This window comes from Eriocheir sinensis, chromosome 56, assembly GCF_024679095.1.
Source record: "Eriocheir sinensis breed Jianghai 21 chromosome 56, ASM2467909v1, whole genome shotgun sequence".
Lineage (NCBI taxonomy): Eukaryota > Metazoa > Arthropoda > Malacostraca > Decapoda > Varunidae > Eriocheir > Eriocheir sinensis.
In genome coordinates this window covers 1,193,082-1,213,903 of record NC_066564.1, presented here as the reverse complement: position 1 = coordinate 1,213,903, position 20,822 = coordinate 1,193,082, and the positions used below count along the sequence as shown (strand labels likewise).

The window sequence follows — 20,822 nt, the reverse complement described above, 5'->3', positions numbered from 1 at the left end:
TTTCCTGGATGGTGCACTGCGATGCGTTCCGCTCACCAGGCAGTGTAATTACTGTGTATAACCCGTGGCAGTGTAATTAGGTTTGGAGTTCGTGCCAGCATATTAATGAACGAATAACAGCAATAATTTTCTCTCTCTCTCTCTCTCTCTCTCTCTCTCTCTCTCTCTCTCTCTCTCTCTCTCTCTCTCTCTCTCTCTCTCTCTCTCTCTCTCTCTCTCTCTCTCTCTCTCTCTCTCTCTCTCTCTCTCTCTCTCTCTCTCTCTCTCTCTCTCTCTCTCTCCTTCAACTTAATATCAACTAGAGTAGAAATGCAACGTTTTGGAGTCTTCTGATTAATGTAAAATCACTTAGGTTTAAGGACAGACCACCAAGTCTGGACCATGGGGTCTGTGTGATCTGATTTTCTATGTAAATCTATGTAAATCTCTCTCTCTCTCTCTCTTTAAGCAGGCTAGTGGGGTATGCGTCGCGTCTAAGTCACTATTAATGAACAAACACGTTAACCTACATCTCCTCTGATCAATAGTTCTTTAGAAATTCAAACACATATCTGAAACGTAATTACAAACGCATGTGATACCCCCTCCCCCCCCACAGTGATCAGCCACAGCGTCAGGGATCGATGCATGGGAAGAGGGGAAGTAGATGTGCAGTGTCGTTCCCTGCTCAGCGACCCCCATCAGAGTCAGCAGCACAGAGTTATAGATATAGAGGGTTCCCAGAGCCTGGATTTAGAAGCAACTGGCGGCCATCTTAGGGTGACGGATGGCGAGACAGAGAGAAATAATTTAACATCACACATAGTTATGTCTGCTACAAGTTGCCAGCGCCTCGGCGATCCTGAGATGTAAAAAAAAAAGAAAGTAGAAAAAAATATATAATGGTAATAAGAAAAAGAAAAAGGTAACTACAACAACAACAACAACAACAACAACAACAACAACAATAACGTTATCAGAGTACCGAACATCAACAGGAACGACGCATTAATCAACACGGCATAAACATCTATCTCTCTCACTTACATTATTATTCATGCATTATTATTCATGGTGGCGATAACGTTACTATTTACTCTCCCTAACCCTGTATGTAGCACGAGAGGAGGAAGAGGACGAGGAAAAGGAGGAGTAGGAGGAAGAGGTGCAGGAGGACGAGGAGGAGCTGGGGAAGAGGAACATGAAGAGGAGGGCGAGGAAGAGGACGAGGAAAAGGAGGAGTAGGAGGAAGAGGTGCAGGAGGACGAGGAGGAGCTGGGAAAGAGGAACATGAAGAGGAGGGCGAGGAAGAGGACGAGGAAAAGGTGTTGGAAGAGGAAGAGGAAGAGGAAGAGGAGGAGGAAGAGGATAATAATGAAGCTGAGAAAGAGGAACATGAAGAGGATAACGATGCAAGAAGAGGAGGAAGAGGACGAGGAAAAGGAGGAGGAGGAGGAGCACAGTTAAGATGGGAAAGATGAACATGAAGAGGATAACGATACAAGACGAGGAGGAGGAGGAGGTGGAAGGGGGAGGAGGAGGAGGGATGAGGGCGAAAAACAAACAAACAAACAAACAGGTGACAAGGTGAGATGGTGAGGGAGGGTGAGGGGGTGAAAGTGAGGTAGCGAAGGTGAAGGGGTGAAATTAATAAAGGGAAGGTGACGCAGGTGAGATATGACAGGGGAGTGTGAAGGAGGTGAAGGGAAGTGAGAGACAGAGAGAGCAGGTGAGAGGGAGGGTGGGAGGGAGGGGCTGCTTCTGTACTGTCAATACCCTCCACGCACCTTTTCACAGCCCGCACCTCTTATATAAGCTGCTCGATTTTTTCTCTACCCACACCTCCCTCCCTCCCTTCCCCTCCCTCCCTCTTTCACCATTTCCCAAGGGCGTGACGGTCATGAGGGGGCGAGGGCGCTGCGGGGGATGTCAATTGCCGGAGGAGGTGAACGATGCTGCTGATGCCGGTGGTTGCTGTCGTCGTCAACAGGAATAATAAAAGTCCAAGTTATGTCATGGGAGGTAAAAGTAAAGTTTGGAGCACATGCCACAGCTACGCGTGGAGGCGGTGCTCATCTCCGTCCCGTGGCCCTTTGAGCCTGTGGTGGGAAAGAAGCCATTGACTCGGCACAGGGGCACTGTAGCATCCGGGTTACCATAGTTTACCGTTCCGAAAGGAAGAATAAACAGCTGGGGGGCTGCACGCCGACTTTAGACTTTAGACCTTGGACAGACCTTGGCGTTTAATTTAGTAATTCGAAGGTAGGTTTCAAAGGACATGACACGACTTTTTTACAAGAATTTATCACATACTGGAATGAACTTCCTTAAGCATTAGACGATTCTGTCGGTTAAAATAATGTTAAAAACAAATTGGGAAAATATACGACAGACGGTGAGCAGCGTAGTGTTGATTTAAATAAAATCATTTGAATCAAATGATTGAAATACATTTAAATCAGAGTAAAAAAATCATGATTTAAATAAAAATTAAATATACTGTATTATATATATATATATATATATATATATATATATATATATATATATATATATATATATATATATATATATATATATATATATATATATATATATATATATATATATATATATATATATATATATATATATATATATATATATATATATATATATATATATATATATATATATATATATATATATATATATATATATATATATATATATATATATATATATATATATATATATATATATATATATATATATATATATATATATATATATATATATATATATATATATAGGCGGTGGCCGAACTGGTAGCGTACTGGGCCCACATTCACCGCGTGATGGACGACGCGGGTTCGAATCCCCACGCTACCACTCGGATTTTTCAGTCACCGCCGAGTGGCTTAAAACTACCCACATGCTGTCCTGAAGACCACCCATCAACCCGGACTCTAGAGGACGCCGTCCAAGCGAATCAAGAACGAGTTCCGGGGGGCAGCATGAGCCAATGCAAGATGGCGCCACTATAAACACTCGCCTGCGCCAGAACGGGCTGGGCCGACCATCAGGCCCCACCTGGAAGAAGCCTTGGGACGACCATCAGGCCCCACCTGGAAGAAGCCTTGGGACGACCATCAGGCCCCACCAGGAAGATGCCTACCAGTGCAACAGGCAACGACGTAAAAAAAAAAAAAAAAATATATATATATATATATATATATATATATATATATATATATATATATATATATATATATATATATATATATATATATATATATATATATATATATATAAAAGGAAGAAGGAAGAACATGTGAAGCAGTTGTACAGGAAAAATATCAAGTCTACTTGTCCTGTAGTGATTCTGTACTGGTCCTGTGGCAAATCAGGCACCAGTGAATCATTGCCATCTCTTATAAAAAAACTATTCAAAATCATAAATAAATAAGCTATTAGTCCTACTTATGATTTTATGTGAAAAACTCATCTTGGGTAATGTATATTAAACTATGGTTTCATTTACCATTGGCCAAGTTTAATACAAGAAAATGGCCTCACAAGACTTAAACAAATAATCAGTGGAAACAAACAAGGATTAATGCCCCCCCCAAAAAAATCATTTAAATAAAAAAATCGATTTGAATAAAAAAAATCCATTTTAAATAAGATAAATCGATTTTTATTTTTATTTAGAAAAAAAATCATGATTTTTTCCAACCCTGACGGTGAGACACGTGAATGGCTGCTGGTCTCCCGTCGTTTGTTATACTCGGACGAGCGGTGCTGCTCCCCCGGGCATCCACGAACAAGGGTTGCCTTAATCTAACAGCTTGGTCTTTTAAACTCAATTTTTCCTCAATTTGTATTTATCTGACAAGGCTGATCTTAAGAAAAAATAAATAATTTAGTGTAGCTTTTGGCAAAATGAAAAAAAATGGTTTGATCATCAGCCAAATGTTACCGGTTTCCTAGCTATCACTGCGGGGAGATCAATTATCTTCGTCTCACAGTTTGATCTTCCAAGTTTAATTTTATTCATTGTATGCATACATTTGACAAGTCTGAGCCCTCAGACATGATTACTTTTATAAATTATGTAGCATTTAATTTGTTTAAACTTGATATGTTTGGGCTTTCAGACATGATTAAAATAAGACCGACTCTTTAATCTTTAGGAAAAGCATAGCCTTTTAAGATGGCCGTTTCATCTTTATATATCTTTAGTTTTAGATTGACTAAGTATAATATTTTCCGGATTGTCCACTGTGCCACCTTGCTTCTACCTTGTTCTACCCTGCAAGATGCCACGAAGGGGCCGAATGGCTTATTCTGTTGGGTGTTTCCTTTGTCTCTGTGTCTGACAAACTTACCTCACATGTAAGCAAACAGCCAAACGAAAAATGAAAAGTGGAGAGAGAGTGGAGAGAAAGAGGAGATGAGGGAAGGCTGGTGGGAGGGGCAGAGAAGGAAGGAAGGAAGGAAGGAAAGGTTAATTATGGGGGTGGAGTTCAACGTCCCGTGCGTTAAATAATAATATTAATATTCCATCAACATTCATACTAAAGCACCTGCAGCAAGTGAGGGTCATTAGCACCGCCCTGCCTCCCCCCGTTCACCTGCCTGCCCGCCCTCCACACACCTGCCTGGGTTATGGATGCAAAGCGCCTCACTAAACAATTCAATTTCTACCAGGTTTTCTACGAATGTTCACACGTCATCACACTCAGTTCGTTTTTCTGTTCCACCACATTATTTTTGCATCCCTCGAGAATAACTTTAACTTGAAACCGACAAAGTACCGGATGCTACTTCCGCGTTGGCCCTCTCGTTGCCATGGTGACACTGGCGCTCCGGGGTATATAAGATGCTCTCTGATCTGTCACCCCCACCACACGCAGCTACACCTTCGCAGGCTTAGGCAGTGCGCAGGAAGCCGTGGTCATGAAAGGTAAGCCGAGGAGTAACAAGGAAAAGGGTGCTTCCCGTATATCCAGACTTCGCCATTGCTGCGCACAGAGAACATTTAATTTTCCGGGGCGGTTAAAAAAAATGGTAATGGGAAATGTGTCGTGTTGTCGTGTTGCTTTGAAGGCTAAGTAAAGAAACCAGACCGAATAACTTAACCTCACCTAAACATTTCGGGGCTAATAGATAGATAGATAGATAGATAGATATTGACCACAAATGTACATAAAACCAAAACATCATACATAAATCGGAAGTTATTTAAGAATGTTAATTTCGTTAATATGACAACATTTCCAATTTGTAGTCCACATTCAGCACTTAAGTAAAATCTTTATATAATCACTAAAATATACAGAACTCTGGTGTCGTTACTGGCTTAAAAATAGTTAAAAAAAATATTAAAACTTTACAAATTTAGATAATTATATGAAACTACTTATATCAAGAAAGTTTAAAAATACACTATGATAAAAGAAAACTTAAAAAGAAAAAAACGTAAAAACAGAGGAACCTTAAAAGATGACGAATTCTCTAAAATAAATATACTAAAACACACACACACATTTGTAAAGTTTTCGTAGAGGTTGTGTCAGTATTTCCATGGGTAGTTTCATGAGCCTAGTGATACTTTGACAAGGCTTCTGCACTATGAATGTGAAAAAAAACACATCAACACCCGATTGATTCCCTCTGTGGCCTTAACCCGTCCGCTGCGATTGGCACGGATTTGGCTTTCACTGGTAGCCTGGTAACATATAGTCCAAGGTCTTTCTCTGCCTCTGTGGTGGATAGTGGAGTGTTTCCCATGTGGCATTGGTGTGCTGAATATCCTCTCCCAAGGTGCAGGTCTTTACATTTTTCTTCATTGAATTGTAGCAGCCACTTTTTGTTCCATTCCTGTGGCTTCGTGAGGTCTTCTGGTAGGGAATCGCAGTCGTAGGATTAAGACATTAGTTGTGAGATCCGAAACCGTCTGGGAATACGATCCAACAATCTAACACCCCTTAACGGCATCATAGACTTTAGCTAAATCTTGCATCTATATATATAATGATCCCCTTCTGACTACTCTTCATTGCTCTGAAATATTAAACTAAGTAATCTAGTTACAATAAGTGAGTCAGGGCATCATTATTATAGTTAAGTGTATTGATGCAGACCCATAATTAATCATGTTTAATTAAATGATAAGTTCAGGAAATCTAACGTGGAGCGCATTATGGAAGACAATCATCATATTGACGCTAATGTACACTCACCCCTTGAGGCATACATCACAGCCCTTCCCCTTGAGTACATGATGAGCTCAGCAAATTACAGAACAGTCTCAGCGCTTGACGAACCATACCTTCATGAACCCAAGAAAAGTACACAGGCGTTCCTCTTGCTGGTGAAGGTGAACACTAACTTACTAGAGGGCCGTATTAAAAGACATTTCGCCGCCTAAGAACACATATTTGACAAGGCTTTCGTAGGAGTTGTGGGCATTTCCAGGGGTAGTTTTATGACCCTGGTGGTAGTTTGACCCTTCCTCTGTACCTGAACCTAAGGAAACACTCATTAGAACTCGACTGACCCCCTCTGGAACCTTTAGAAACTGTTAATGTGAGAAGCGATAGTGTCTTGTAATAGGAGCCTAAAACACGTGGTCAATGAACGCAATGTTGAAGTGGACTCGGAGAGGTTCGTATTCTCAAGGACTTCAGACTCTCGCTACGACTATTTTCTAAGACCTCAAACAAGATTATCTGGGTCTCACGAGTGTTTCTTTTTCGTTCGTGGCGGAGACATCTTCTCAGACTACCACCAGGGTCCTGAAACCACCACCGATGGAAATCTCTGGAGCTTCAACTGACCCTTTTAACATGAATGCACGAAGTTGTCGAAGCGTTTAAAAAAATGTTCCTCAGGGTCACAATTTTTAACACATTTGACAAGGCCTTCCTAGGAGTTGCGGGTATTTCCAGTGGTAGTTTTATGACCCTTTTGATAGTTTGCTCCTTCTTGCGTACCATGAACATAAATAAACACTCATAAGAACCCGATTGCTCTCTTTTTTGGCCTTTGGAAATAGTGGCTGTAAGGCGGAGGCGTTTGAAAATGTATATCCTTTTTCATTTTCCAGCATTTTTTCCTTTTTGCTTTCCTTTCTTTCCTATCCTACACTTCTCCTTTTTCCTACATTTCTTTTTTTCTCCTTCCACTCCTATCTCTCCTTTTCTATACTCATTCTTTTCCCCGTTTTCCCTCCCTTTCTCTCATTGTCCTGCATTTTTTTCCTTTTTGCCTTCCTTTCTTTCCTATCCTACACTTCTCCTTTTTCCTACACTTCTTTTTTTCTCCTTTTCTATACTCATTCTTTTCCCCGTTTTCCCTCCCTTTCTCTCATTGTCCTGCATTTTTTTCCTTTTTGCTTTCCTTTCCTTCCTATCCTACACTTCTCCTTTTTCCTACATTTCTTTTTTTCTCCTTCCACTCCTATCTCTCCTTTTCTATACTCATTCTTTTCCCCGTTTTCCCTCCCTTTCTCTCATTGTCCTGCATTTTTTTCCTTTTCGCTTTCCCCTCATACTCTTCTCCCTCAGTTTAAACAAATACGTCTCCATTAACGACACACCTCATAATCGGTGCAGTAAACAAGGGACGATACAAGAGGGCCACAAAGACGACACGAAACATACACTGAATTGCAACCCTCTCCCTCCTTTACCTCCCCCCGTTCAGGTCAAGCGTGGGCGTGCGTGGCGGCGGTGGTGTGGGTGGTGGCGTGTGGGGGAGCGGATGGCGCCGTGCAGGGACGATCTTCCGACCCCAACACCATCGTACCCCACCATGACCCTGTGATGATGGACATGCCTAACATCCCCTTCGGCGAACCCCCCGGCGTGAGTGTACCCTGAGATAGATAGATAGACAGATAGATAGACTGATGGATTGATAAAGATTGATATAGATGGATAAATAGATTAATTGATACATCGATGAATTGGTAGAATGGTAGACAGGAATAGAGATAGATAGAAAGATGGAAAGATAGATAGAGAGATAGAGATTCAGTGTGTGTGTGTGTGTGTGTGTGTGCGTGTGCGTGTGCGTGTGTGTGTGTGTGTGTGTTCTGATCTACCTGCCTGTTTTCCCGTGGCCAGGTGGACACAGACACACTCGGCGAACCTCTCAACCCAGATGACTTCGCGCAGACAAACATAATGATCGGTGAGTTATATATATTTTTTTCACATCCTTTTCTCTCCTTTTCCTGCTTTTTTTCTTTTCCTTCCTTTTCCTACACTTTTTTTCTTCTTTCATTCCTTTATTTCCTTTTCTACACTTATTTTTTTCCCGTTTTCCCTCCCTTTCTCTCATTTTCCTGCATTTTTTTTCCTTTTTGCTTTGCTTTCCTTCTTTGACCGTTTTCCTTCTTCCTACACTTCTTTTCTTCTTTTATTCCTTTCTCTCCTTTTCTACACTTATTTTTTTCCCCGTTTTCCCTCCCTTTCTCTCATTTTCTGCATTTTTTCCCTTTTCCTTTCCTTTTTCCTACATTTTTTTCTCCCTTCTTGCATCTCTTTCTCTCCTCTTCCAACACATTTTTTTTCTTTCCTCCAACCCTTTCTCTCATTTTCCTGCATTTTTTTCCTTTCTACTTTCCTTTCTCTTCGTTTTCCTACTCTTCTGTTTTCTCCTTCCATTCCTTTCTCTCCTTTTCCAGTACTTTTTTTTTCTTTATCCTTTCCCTTCTCTTCGTCTCCTACTCTTCTTTTTTTTTCCCTCTTGCATCTCTTTCTCTCCTCTTCCCATACTTCTTTTTTTCTACCCTTTCTCTCCGTTCTCTCATTTTTTTGTACTGTTTTACATATTCTTCTTTTTTCTTTTTATTTTCCGTCTGACTCACAAACACAGTCTCTTCCCCTTCCCTTTTAGTCTACGAAACCCATTTTTTTGTATCGTTTTATATACCTTTTTATTTATTTATTTTCCGTCTGACTCTTCTTCTCCACAAACTCATTTTCTGTTACTGTTTTATATCTTTCGTTATCTTCTTTTTTCTTCTAATTCACAAATGCCTTCTATAACGTCGTCCCTTTGCCTGCCCTTCCTAGCCCACGACCCCGCTGAAGAAGACCCCAACGCCGAGGACCCGATTTTACTGGCGGCTCGCTTCCAAGGAGACATCATCGTGCAGAGCCCCGAACAGCTGAGGGACATTATGAGCTCGGGGCCAAAGGTAATGCCAAACACTCCTTCCTGCTACCCGCTCCCCTCAACCTAACTCCGCCGTAACTCTTCCCTACTCCTGCTTTCCTCGACTCCACAACCCCTGAACCTTCTTATTTTGCCTGTTTGTTTGTCTGTTTCTTGATTTTTGTTTTTGTTTTTAGTTTGTTGTGTATTTGAAGATGTTTATTTGCCTCTCCCTCTCTCTGTCCCTTCATGTGTAAAGTCTTCCAAATCTTTTCGTCTCTCTCCCCGTATCTTTCCATATTTTCTTTATATTAGTCTGAATCACAAATGTCCCTTCTTCGTTAAACCTTCCCAGCCCACGATTCCATTTTTTTGTTGTATTTGACGCGTTAGTTTTATACATCTTTTTATCTTTCCTTTTATTTCGTCTGAATCGCAAGTGCTCCCTAATCGTCTCACGTATCTTTCTTATCTATACATTGTACTTTCACTCCCCTGCTTATAATTTTTCCTCATTCTGTTGCGTTTCATTCATTATATATTTTGGTACTCTCTACTTGAGCCTGTGTATACTTTCTTAACACTCTATCCCCTTGTTCAAATCCTTTTATCATTTTATTGTATGCTGCGTTTCATTCTTTGTATATCTTCGTGTTCTTTCCCAAAACTCGTATATTCTTCCCAAACACTGCGTCTCCTTGTCCAAACCCTTCTATTGTGTGCCGCGTTTCATTCTTTATATATCTTCGTGTTCTTTCCTAAAACTCGTATACTCTTCCCAAACTTTTCGTCCCCTTGTCCAAACCCTTCTATTGTGTGCCGCGTTTCATTCTTTATATATCTTCGTGTTCTTTACTAAAACTCGTATACTCTTCCCAAACTTTTCGTCCCCTTGTCCAAACCCTTTTATCTTTCTATTGTTCCTTTATTCACGAGGTATTATCCGATTCCAGGCCCGCAACATCGTCAAAGAGGCGTCAAAGCTGTGGCCTGACGGAATCGTGCCATACGTCCTGTCTTCGTCTTACAGTAAGTGGACCAAAAGTAAAGGGGCTATTACACTGGGCAAATTTTCCGTGGATCTTCAGTCAAACCACGATTTCCGCTGGCGTGGTTTTCAGATTTCCGTGGTTTTCTGACGTGTCCACGATCTTCCAAAGCTACGGTAGATTTCACCAAAGGACGACGGTATTACTCACCATCATCATCATCAGCAAGAACAAGAAACAAATGAGAACCACGCCAGCGAAAATCGTGGTTTGACTGAAGATCCACGGAGAATTTGTCCAGTGTCATGGCGCCTTTAGCCTCAGATCACCGCCGGATTTCTCAAACGTCGCATAAGTCTTCGCCAACAAGAATGTGGCCGAGTTGCCTTTACTGACCCGTTTTTCAAGGCGTGGTTAGTTGATTTTGTTGATTCGTTTTATACTCCATTTCAAGACTGGGTTTGTGACATGTCGACTAAACTCTGTAAAAATCCAACGCTTCTGAATAACTCCGTCTTAAAAGTGGAATTAAGAAGGTAGGAAGCTTTACAGTAACAAATGAAAGCTTGTGAGATGGGGGGAGGGGGGGGGTCTTTCGTGAGGTCAAGCCTAAACAATTAAAATGGTATATTAATAAGTATAATGAATGCTTGAACTCTCTCTGCCACCATTGAAACCTCCTCATTGTAACCATCAAAGCAACAACCCTCATCAACCCACCACCACCACCACCAACAACAACGCCAACATCAACAACACCTCAATCTCCTCTCCCCCAACAGCTGCCGAGGAGAGGAAAGTGATCGCCAAGGCCATGGACAACTTACAGACGGCCACGTGCATCCGTTTCAGGCCCCGAAAAGCAGAGGCCAACTTTATCCATCTGTTTAAGAGCATGGGGTGAGTGGATGACTGATGGTGGTGAGGAGGAGGAGGAGGAGGAGGAGGAGGAGGAGGAAGAATATTTTAAGGTGTTCGAAAGGGTTCATTCTTCTTCACATTCTTTACCTCCTCTTTTTTCCTCTCTTTTTTTTTTCCTTTGCTTCATTCTCCATTGTCGTCGTCGTCGTCTTTCCCTTTTGCTGTAGTTCTTATCTTTTGCCGTCATTTTTTTTCTTTTTTTGTACTTGTTGCCTTCCCATACTTGTTTTTGTTGTTGTTGTTGTTGTTTTTCGTTTGCCTCCTCTTTATCATCTTCATCAATATCTTTTTTTCTTCTTCGTTTTTATTCTTGTTCTCATCTTCCTTGTTTTTTCCCCTTTTCTTGCACTTGTTATCTTCCTTGTTCTTGTTCTTCGTCTTTATCATCCTCTTTCTTTCTTCTTAGTTCTTGTTCTCGTTTTTCCCGTTCTTTTCTCCTCTTTTTGTACTGATTTTCCTTGTTTTGGTTCTTCTTCTTGTTCTTGTTCTTCGTCTTTATCATCCTCTTCTTTCTTCTTAGTTCTTGTTCTCGTCTTTTCTGTTCTTTTCTCCTGTTTCTGTACTGATTTTCCTTGCTTTGATTCTTCTTGTTCTTGTTCGTCCACCTCCTGCTCTTCATCATCCCTGTCCTGCCTTTCTCTTCAAGGTGTTCAAGTTCGGTGGGCATGCAGCAGGGGGAGCAGGCCGTGACGCTGGGCCCCCGCTGCATCTACGTCGGGGTGGTGATGCACGAGCTGATGCACGCGCTGGGCTTGTGGCACGAACACTCCCGCTACGACAGGGACAGCAAGATCCGCATCCTGACCAACAACATCAAAGCCGGCATGGAGTACAACTTCGATAAATTAGGTCCCGAGAAGATACAGACCATGGGACTGCCATACGACACGTGTGAGTAATGGAAAGAGAGGAGAAGAGGGGAAAAGGAAAGTTTTGTTTAGTCGGCGCAACATCTGTGGTCATTTGCCGGAGAGAGACAGGAGGGGAATGAATTATAGGAGAAGGGAACATACCCCACGAGACGGGACACAACCCAGAGAAAGGAGAAGAGGGAAAAAGGAAAGTTTTGTTTAGTCGGCGCAACATCTGTGGTCATATGCCGGAGAGAGACAGAAGGGGAAGGAGTTATAGGAGAAGGGAGCATACCCCAGGAGACGGGACACAACCCAGGGAAAGGAGACGTGGGGAAAAGGAAACTTTTGTTTAGTCGGCGCAACATCTGTGGTCATATGCCGGAGAGAGACAGAAGGGGAAGGAATTATAGGAGAAGGGAACAGACCCCAGGGGACGGGACACAACCCCCAATTAATGCCAAGTACCCATTCAGTGCTGGGTGCACAGGGGCGTAGGGTATGAGAAGAGGGGAGGGAAAGGGGAAAGGGGAGTAGAGGAGAGGAGATGGGGAGGACAAGACAGGGCAGGAGAGGAGAGAAGAGGAGATGAGGCGAGACATAGAAGACAAGAGAGAAGAGAGATGCGATGAGATTAGATGATGTGTATTGCAATTTAATCAAGAGTTTCAACTTTTATCTTCCGATTGGAGATAGAAAAAAATGTGATATTTGACAAGATACCATTGTTGTAACCACCCACTAACACACCACGTTCTCGTGTGTGTGTGTGTGTGTGTGTGTGTGTGTGTGTGTGTGTGTGTGTGTGTGTGTGTGTGTGTGTGTGTGTGTGTGTGTGTGTGTGTGTGTGTGTGTGTGTGTCCACAGCCTCTCTCATGCAGTACGGGAAAAACGCCTTCGCCAAGGAGAATGGACTAAACACCATTGAGCCCATCCAGGCGGGGGTGGAAATTGGCCAGCGCCGGGCACTTTCAACTGTAAGTTGGTCATTAGAGTTTCGAGCACCTTTATGTCGACAGAACGTATGGAGTATGCATCTCACGTTTCTATCTTCTATCGATATTTTCATGCTGACTCCTCTTCCGAACTTGCTAACTGCATGCCTCCCCCCCTCCCGCGGCCTCGCCACACACGACTTTCTACTCAAGCTCATCCCTTAACTGTCCAAATCCCTTACGCAAGAGTTAACCAGCATCTTCACTCTTTCGTCCCTCACGCTGGTAAACTCTGGAACAATCTTCCTTCATCTGTATTTCCTCCTGCCTACGACTTGAACTCTTTCAAGAGGAGGGTATCAGGACACCTCTCCTCCCGAAATTGACCTATTTTTCGGCCACTCCTCTAACTCTTTTTAGGAGCAATGAGTAGCGGGCTTTTTTTTTTTTTAACATTTGCTACCTTTTTTATGCCCTTGAACTGACTCCTCTGCTGTAAAAAAAAAAAAAAAAAAAAAAAAAGTACGAGCGAAAGCCAGGCACAGAACACGCCTCCCGCCTACCCCTCGCGTGGACGGCTAACCCTTTCGTCCTTGAAGGAGGCTGACTGCTTCATGGAGACCCTCTACGTTCCTTGCCTACCTTTATTCTTGCAAGATAGAATTAGGCTTCTAATGGACCGTATTTAATATAATGCTGAAGTCTTGCATCTAGTTATCGCCTCTTTAACTGTCGCTGCTGTTGTGCCCTTTGACGCACCTGAGCTACAAGCGTGTCTCCTCTGTAACTTTTTTCTTATTACCTTCATGCTTATTCTCAGTCTTCATAACATTAATCTATCAAGCTCTTTTAAATCTGCTTATTAGCTAACTTTAACTGAGGGCTCCAGTGTGTGAAAGGAGGGGGGAGCGTTTCAGTTCAAGGGCATAAAAAAGATAACAAATGTGAAAAAAAGCCCGCTCCTCACTGCTCCTATAATGAGTTACAGGAGTGGCCGAAATATAGGTCAATTTCGGGAGGAGAGGTGTCCTGATTGGGTCGATATGATTGGTTACATGAATCTATGCAGTATGAATGGGAGTGCCAAGGGCGTGATAATATTATTTTTCTCTCCGTAGATTGACAAACAAAAACTGAACAAGATGTACAACTGTAGGGGGTCAGGAGCACAGGGCGGCACAGCTACAGTCACCGCCCCAGGTCCAGGTACTGTGCCTTCCTGCTGTGCCATGTGCTTCCCACGTCCCCCACCTCTCTATTCTATTTTTTCCATATTCTAAAATGTCTCGGGCTCCCATTTCGACTATTTTCCAAAGCCACAGAGAAGAATTACCGTGTTTTCATGGGCGATTCTCTCCTTCAGGATGCAGAAGTAATGTTAGACTATCACCAGCATCACAAAACAGTCCATGAAAATCCGGGAAACTTTCACGAGAGGGTTTTGAAACAGGCGAACTGAGGCACTGATATGTTTTGGAATACAGGCTTTGAATGGGTCATATTTTTAAACCTTTCCTCGCCCAAACACACCTATTTGACGAGGCTTTCATGGGAGTTGTGGGCATATCCAGGGTAAGTTTTATGACCCTGGTGGTAGTCTGACCCTTCTTCTGTACCGTGAACCTAAAGAACCACTCATAAGAACCCGATTGATCCCCTCTTTGACCTTTAGAAATAGTTGATGTGAGAAGCCAAGGTGTCCTATCATACCGACCTTATTGTGTCATATTTTTAAACCTTTCCGCGCCCAAGCACACATATTTGACGAGGCTTTCATGGGAGTTGTGGGCATATCCAGGAGAAGTTTTGTGACCCTGGTTGTAGTTTGACCATTCTTCCGTACCACGAACCTAAGGATTCACTCATTAGAACCCGACTGATCTCCTGTTTGGCCTTTGGAAATAGTTGGTGCCAGGTGTGAAGGCGTCTGACAATACCGACAAAGCCTTCAGTCACCCCTTTTTCTGGTGCATTTTCTTTGAAGCTCCATGATAAGGACTTAAATAAAATGGACATCCAACTGATCTCCCTTTAGAATTCTGAGGCATCCTTCATAAAACTTCATGTAGTTTTTTTTTTATTTGTTTATGGCCTTGAGTTGCTTCCTTTACTGTAAAAAAAGTAAAACTGACTCTCTCTCTCTCTCTCTCTCTCTCTCTCTCTCTCCAGGCCCGACTACATGTACGGACCATGACACCAACTGCAAGGCGTGGGCGCAGAGCGGGGAGTGTGAAAAGAACCCGGTGTACATGCACAGCAGCTGCTGCACCTCCTGCAACAAGCCCATGGGTGAGAAAGCGCTCATAGGTGTCATACACACACTCTCTCTCTCTCCCTCTCTCTCTCTCTCTCTCTCTCTCTCTCTCTCTCTCTCTCTCCATTAGGTAGTGTTAATGAAACGCACACACACATACACAAACACCACCACTACCACCACCATCACCACCAATATGACGCCATCTGAACCATCACCACCACCACCACCACCACCACCATCACCACCAGTACCACTAACCCCAGCGGCCCTCTCTACCCCTGCAGTGTGTAAGGACAACAATAACAGCTGCGGCCCCTGGGCTTCCAAAGGGGAGTGTACCAAGAACCCGGACTACATGACGAGCCACTGCTCCCAATCCTGCGGCCTGTGCGGCGGCTCTGGTGAGTGGGAAAGGGAAAAGAGTGGGGGGAGAGAGGGGGAGGGGGGATATGGGGGAGGAAGGGAGGGGGTAATGAGAGGGGCGGTCATGCTTGAGGGGGGAGGGAAATTCTCTAAGTGCCTCTCAGTGCTCCACGGTCACGATGGCACAGGGCAGTAGGGTGCCGTGCGGTATGCTGCGTTTTGTTTTTAGGGAAAGTGAAATAGCTCTAGGACAATACAAAGAGAAACATAAAATAAACACTGATCACTGCTCCTGCAAGAGTAGATAGGAGTGATCGGAAGAAGAGGTCAGCTTCGGAAAGAGAGGTGTCTCGGTACTCTTCTTGGGTGTCCCCCACAAAAAGAAAAACGAGAATGTCATAATTGACGGCCATTAGTACTCGGCAAGGAAGAGTGCCCGCCTGCAGTGGTACTCTGGATCACTCTGGGGCGAAGGGGGAAAGGAATATCCGGAGTAATGGATCAAGCCGCCAAAGGTTACTGAGCTTTTGGGTGCGATACAGAATCCTCGAGAACGAGAGCAGTTTTCATATCAAATATCAAATGGGATGTTGCAGTATTGAGTAAGACGAGGCAGTTTGCTGAAGAGGCAAGTCTAAGGAAAACAAGCAGGCTGTATTTCATTTGGCGTGTCATTGGTATGTCATGTGGGCGAAAATTATTTTTCAGCTGGGCGCCGTAATGAACTTCATTGGAGATGCTGGCCCAGCCACCCTTGGCGGGCCAGCATCTCCCGCGCCCGCCACAGGTTGGTGGCATACAGGCCCTTGTCCTCCAACACCTGCACCGCCTCACACACCCGCGAGGCGGTGGTCGCGGCCCTCCACGCCGCGCCGCAAAGCAGGGCACCTAGGCCCAGCCCGGCACCCTTGATTACGCCCTTCAGGATGGCCTGTTTGACGGCGTTGTAGACTGCGATGAGTTCCATTTCAATGTGAAGATGTGTTTTTCAAAGGTAACCATAGAATTGTAAAGGTACGAAAAGACGCGGCAAGGCGCTTAGTGGAGAAAGGGGATGGTAACTTTGAGGGGGTTGGGGAACACACACACACACACACACACACACACGCGCACACACACACACACACACACACACACACACACACACACACACACACACACACACACACACACACACACACACACCACAGTCCATGAACTTAATTGAAGCGTTCATCTTTACAAACGTTTTGTCTGATGCGATTTCGGTATGTAGGTCTGATTGTTTATCACCTCAACCGCCGGAGGTTAGAAGGACCGAAAAGATGTTAAGTGGCGTGCTCATCGTAGAAAGTGACATTTTACGCACAATTGAAAAGATTAAAGTAAGCAAAGCTCCTGGTCCAGACAAAATTACCCCTAGGGTCTTAAAAGAAATCAAACATCAAATTTGTAAACCGCTCTCCATCATATTCAATAAATCTTTAACAGCTGGAAAAGTTCCGTCGGATTGGAAACTTGCAAATGTCACCAATTTTCAAAAAGGGGGACAAGTCTCATCCAGGAAACTATCGACCAATTAGCCTGACATCGATTGTTTGTAAGTTAATGGAGACTATCATTCGCGACAATATGGTGAAATTCTTCGAAGAAAATAATATAATAAATAATTCGCAACATGGCTTTCGTAGTAAACGTTCGTGTTTAACTAACTTACTTGATTTTTTTCATTATATTTTTGAGGTGTTCGATGAAAGCAGATCAGTAGATATCATATATCTGGATTTTCAAAAGGCATTTGAGAAGGTCCCCCACCAACGATTGCTCAGCAAACTATTGGCGCACGGTATCTCGGGTAACATTCACAATTGGCTTGTGGACTGGCTGCTCTCTGTGCAGAAACAGAGAGTAGTTCTAAACAGTGTTACATCTAACTGGCTCGATGTCAGAAGCGGCGTACCTCAAGGATCAGTGCTTTGCCCCATGCTCTTCTTAATTTATGTTAATGATATCGATGATGGGCTCACTTGCAAAGTATCAAAATTTGCTAATGACACAAAAATTTCTAGTAAAGTAACTGCGACACTCGACGAAGAAGCTTTACAATCAGATCTAGATCGACTTGCACGTTGGGCCAATCAATGGCAAATTAAATTTAACGTTGACAAATGTAAAGTGTTGCACATCGGAAAAAATAACAATCGCGTTCGGTACGTAATGAATGGCCAACAACTTTCTGCAGTAAGTAAAGGATCTTGGAATCACTATATCAAGCGATTTAAAGCCCGGTCAGCATTGTTCAGAGGTAGTTATAACTGCAAACAAATTGGTTGGCTCCATCGGACGAATCTTTAATAATAAATCGGAAAAAGTAATATTAAAACTGTATAATTCGTTGGTTCGACCCCGTCTAGAGTGCTGTGTACAGTTTTGGTCTCCCTATTACAGAAAAGACATAGAAAAGTTGGAACGGGTCCAACGAAGAGTAACAAAGATGATTCCTAGGTTGAGAAATTTATCATATGAACAAAGCCTTAAAGAAGTAAATTTATTCAGCCTATCAAAACGAAGAATGCGAGGCGATCTAATAGAAGTGTTTAAAATGTTTAAAGGATTCAGTGATATTAATGCGGAAAATTACTTTACAATTGATCGATCAAATAGAACAAGAAGAAATCACAATTTGAAGATAAGTGGAAAAAGATTCTCGTCGTACGAAGCCAAACACTTCTTCAATCGAGTTGTTAATGTTTGGAACTCTCTACCCTGTGATGTCGTTGATAGTACAACAGTTACGGCCTTCAAGAATAGATTAGACAAGTATTTTGAATCCAACCAGCAACTAAGATATTACTCATTGTCGTAATAACGTTAAGTTCTTTCGATTACTGGTGTCCTTGTCCGCTTTTATCGCCCGGTCAGTGGTAGCAGTAATGGTAGTTCTTTCCTCTTTCCTACATTATTTCCATGCTGTTTTTCCTTGCTGCATGGTTCTTTTTCCTTTCCTGTCAGCTTTGGCTGTAGGGATGGCGGGGGTGGGGGGTGGGGGAGGAGCCTTCGCCTTTGCTGTCCTTCATCTTCCACCTTTGGTTAGATAGTTAGTGTAGCTTGTCACAAACAGCCTCGTAAGGACCAGCAGGTCTGCTGTTGTTTGTTCTTCCTTTGTGTTCCTTTGTGGTGTGTGTGTGTGTGTGTGTGTGTGTGTGTGTGTGTGTGTGTGTGTGTGTGTGTGTGTGTGTGTGTGTGTGTGTGTGTGTGTGTGTGTGTGTGTGTGTGTGTGTGTGTGTGTGTGTGTGTGTGTGTGTGTGTGTGTGTGTGTGTATTGGGAAAGGACTGTAATGGCCCGAAATGTACTACAATTGTAATGGTATTTTTCCCCATGTAAATAATAAAAAGAAACTGCTCCGGATGGTACCGCTGATGCATCGCGGGTTACAGCAAATAAAAATACATGAAGATATACATAATAAAGCAACGAGAACACATCAAATATAAAACAACTCCCCTGTCTTCCTTCACCTCCCAGCGGCAAGCCCCTTGTTTTCCTTCACTTCCCAGCTGCCGCAATCTAAAATAAAATTGTATTACAGCCTTTAACGTTAAGATCGCTTGATTACCAGGCCATGGCCTTTTCCATATTTGGTTGTTCACTTTAGCTGATGAGGCAGGATGAAATTTTTGCAGAGTGATGTGTTTACATAGCTTGAGTGACCATCAGGAAAATTGAAGGGAATATAAATATTGACAAATGTTTGAAAAAGAATCAAAATGAAAAACTTTAAATGCATGTAAGTTTTATGAATAATGCAAGAAAAAGTCAGAAAAACATGATCAATCCTTTCAGGAGGAGGAAGCGGAGGCTGTGTGGACAACCACAAGGACTGTGCTGGTTGGGCGAGGACCCGGCAGTGCCAGTCCAATCCTGCATACATGCTGCAGACCTGCAAGAAATCCTGCAATGTGTGTTGACCTACCACGAGAACATGACCGAAGCTTTCCTTCCTGTGTGTCCTGATCACCCATTCTCGACAACCTCCTTTCCTTACTTGTTTCTCTCAGTACATGAAAACCGTGACGCACAAACACTTGCTGTCGCTGCACCTCCACCTACAGGATTATTGTCCTTATGCACCCAACACAATGGACAGTCTTTCCAAGCGCCTGCTTGCCTGTCTCACACACCATCACGTTGGCTTCTTCTTTCCATACCGTCTGGCTGTTACTAAAACAAGTGTGTGCCCAACGAACACACCTTACTGTCTTCCATTCACTAGTGTTTCTGTCTCATGATTTGTGTTGACCTTCCTTGCCTGCAGGCAGGTATGTCTGCCACACATTTCCTTGTTTTTCATACACCTCGCTTTTTATACAAAACAGCTGTTTGTCTTTCCCACTTTTATGTGTTTGCCTGTACGACAAACTCATTTTTGCTTTTCACACAGAATGATTTGCCTTTTCCACTCACAATCTGCACTCCATACACGTCCTTCTGCCTGCCCCGACACGTGCGCACTTCCCTCCAGTAGGTGCAGCAGACCTATTCAAATCCAGGAAGCGTCTGGCTCACCCGCACATTCTAAGATTTCACCCTATCATGTGGGTTTCAATTCTTGCACACCTGCACACGTTTTCTCCTAAAAGACCTCAACAAAACCTGGCAAATTTCCTTACGTGTCAGTCACTCTGGGACTTACTGCACACGAGGCTTGTGTAGTGGAGAGAAAACATGATAATGAAAGAATCAGACCACTGCGGTCATGCTTCTCTGAATGGAATTGATATATAATTGATATATACAGAAAATTACACTACGCTTGCTTAATGCACTGGGAAAATTAATGTATAAAAAAGTGACAAAAAAATCTCTTCCCTTTAATAAACGTAACGAGGAGTTAAGTATCACAGTTGTGCAATTTTTCATAAAAAAACTATACATTATAAAGAGTGTTAATCAGTGTTGCTTTTAGTGATCCTAATAAAAATCTGTGGTACTCGGTGGTTTATATATTAACCCAGTGTGATAACAGTGTGGAGGAAGGAAATGACAACTAAAAGGCGTGTGTGTGTGTGTGTGTGTGTGTGTGTGTGAACGACTAAGAGAGAGAGAGAGAGAGAGAGAGAGAGAGAGAGAGAGAGAGAGAGAGAGAGAGAACCCTGGTTACCGTCACCCATCTCATCTCTCTCTCTCTCTCTCTCTCTGCTTTGTTAATCTTTCACACACACACACACACACACACACACACTGCAGGTGATGGCCGCGACAGTCACCCTTCTCGGCTCACTCACTCCCGCGCGCAACACTCTCAGGGCCGCACGCTCGCCACCCGCCGTCCCAGCTCCAAGCGCCCGCAGTCCTGCACCGCACCGACCCTCCCTTGGCTTGCAGCGTCTGAGGGCA

At 43.2% G+C, this 20,822-nt stretch overlaps 1 protein-coding gene across 1 annotated transcript; it reads left to right on the top strand.

Moving 5' to 3' along the window:
• The first annotated feature begins 4,841 nt into the window (after window positions 1-4,841).
• LOC126984148 (zinc metalloproteinase nas-6-like) lies at window positions 4,842-20,415 on the top strand. The gene is made up of 12 exons (XM_050837522.1): window positions 4,842-4,927; window positions 7,672-7,832; window positions 8,094-8,160; window positions 9,048-9,172; window positions 10,083-10,158; window positions 10,901-11,018; window positions 11,686-11,930; window positions 12,758-12,867; window positions 13,944-14,031; window positions 14,995-15,114; window positions 15,367-15,483; window positions 19,269-20,415. Exons 1-12 carry the CDS (start codon window positions 4,921-4,923, stop codon window positions 19,391-19,393), a joined length of 1,359 nt encoding a protein of 452 aa, XP_050693479.1. The 5' UTR covers window positions 4,842-4,920; the 3' UTR covers window positions 19,394-20,415.
• Window positions 20,416-20,822: the final 407 nt, after the last annotated feature.

What these genes read in the sequence shown, in the direction of transcription:
- LOC126984148 (XM_050837522.1), top strand. An exon ending in CCTTCGGCGAACCCCCCGGC is followed by an intron (nt 7,833 to 8,093) that starts GTGAGTGTACCC and finishes TCCCGTGGCCAG; the next exon opens with GTGGACACAGACACACTCGG. An exon ending in CGGCCTGTGCGGCGGCTCTG is followed by an intron (nt 15,484 to 19,268) that starts GTGAGTGGGAAA and finishes CAATCCTTTCAG; the next exon opens with GAGGAGGAAGCGGAGGCTGT.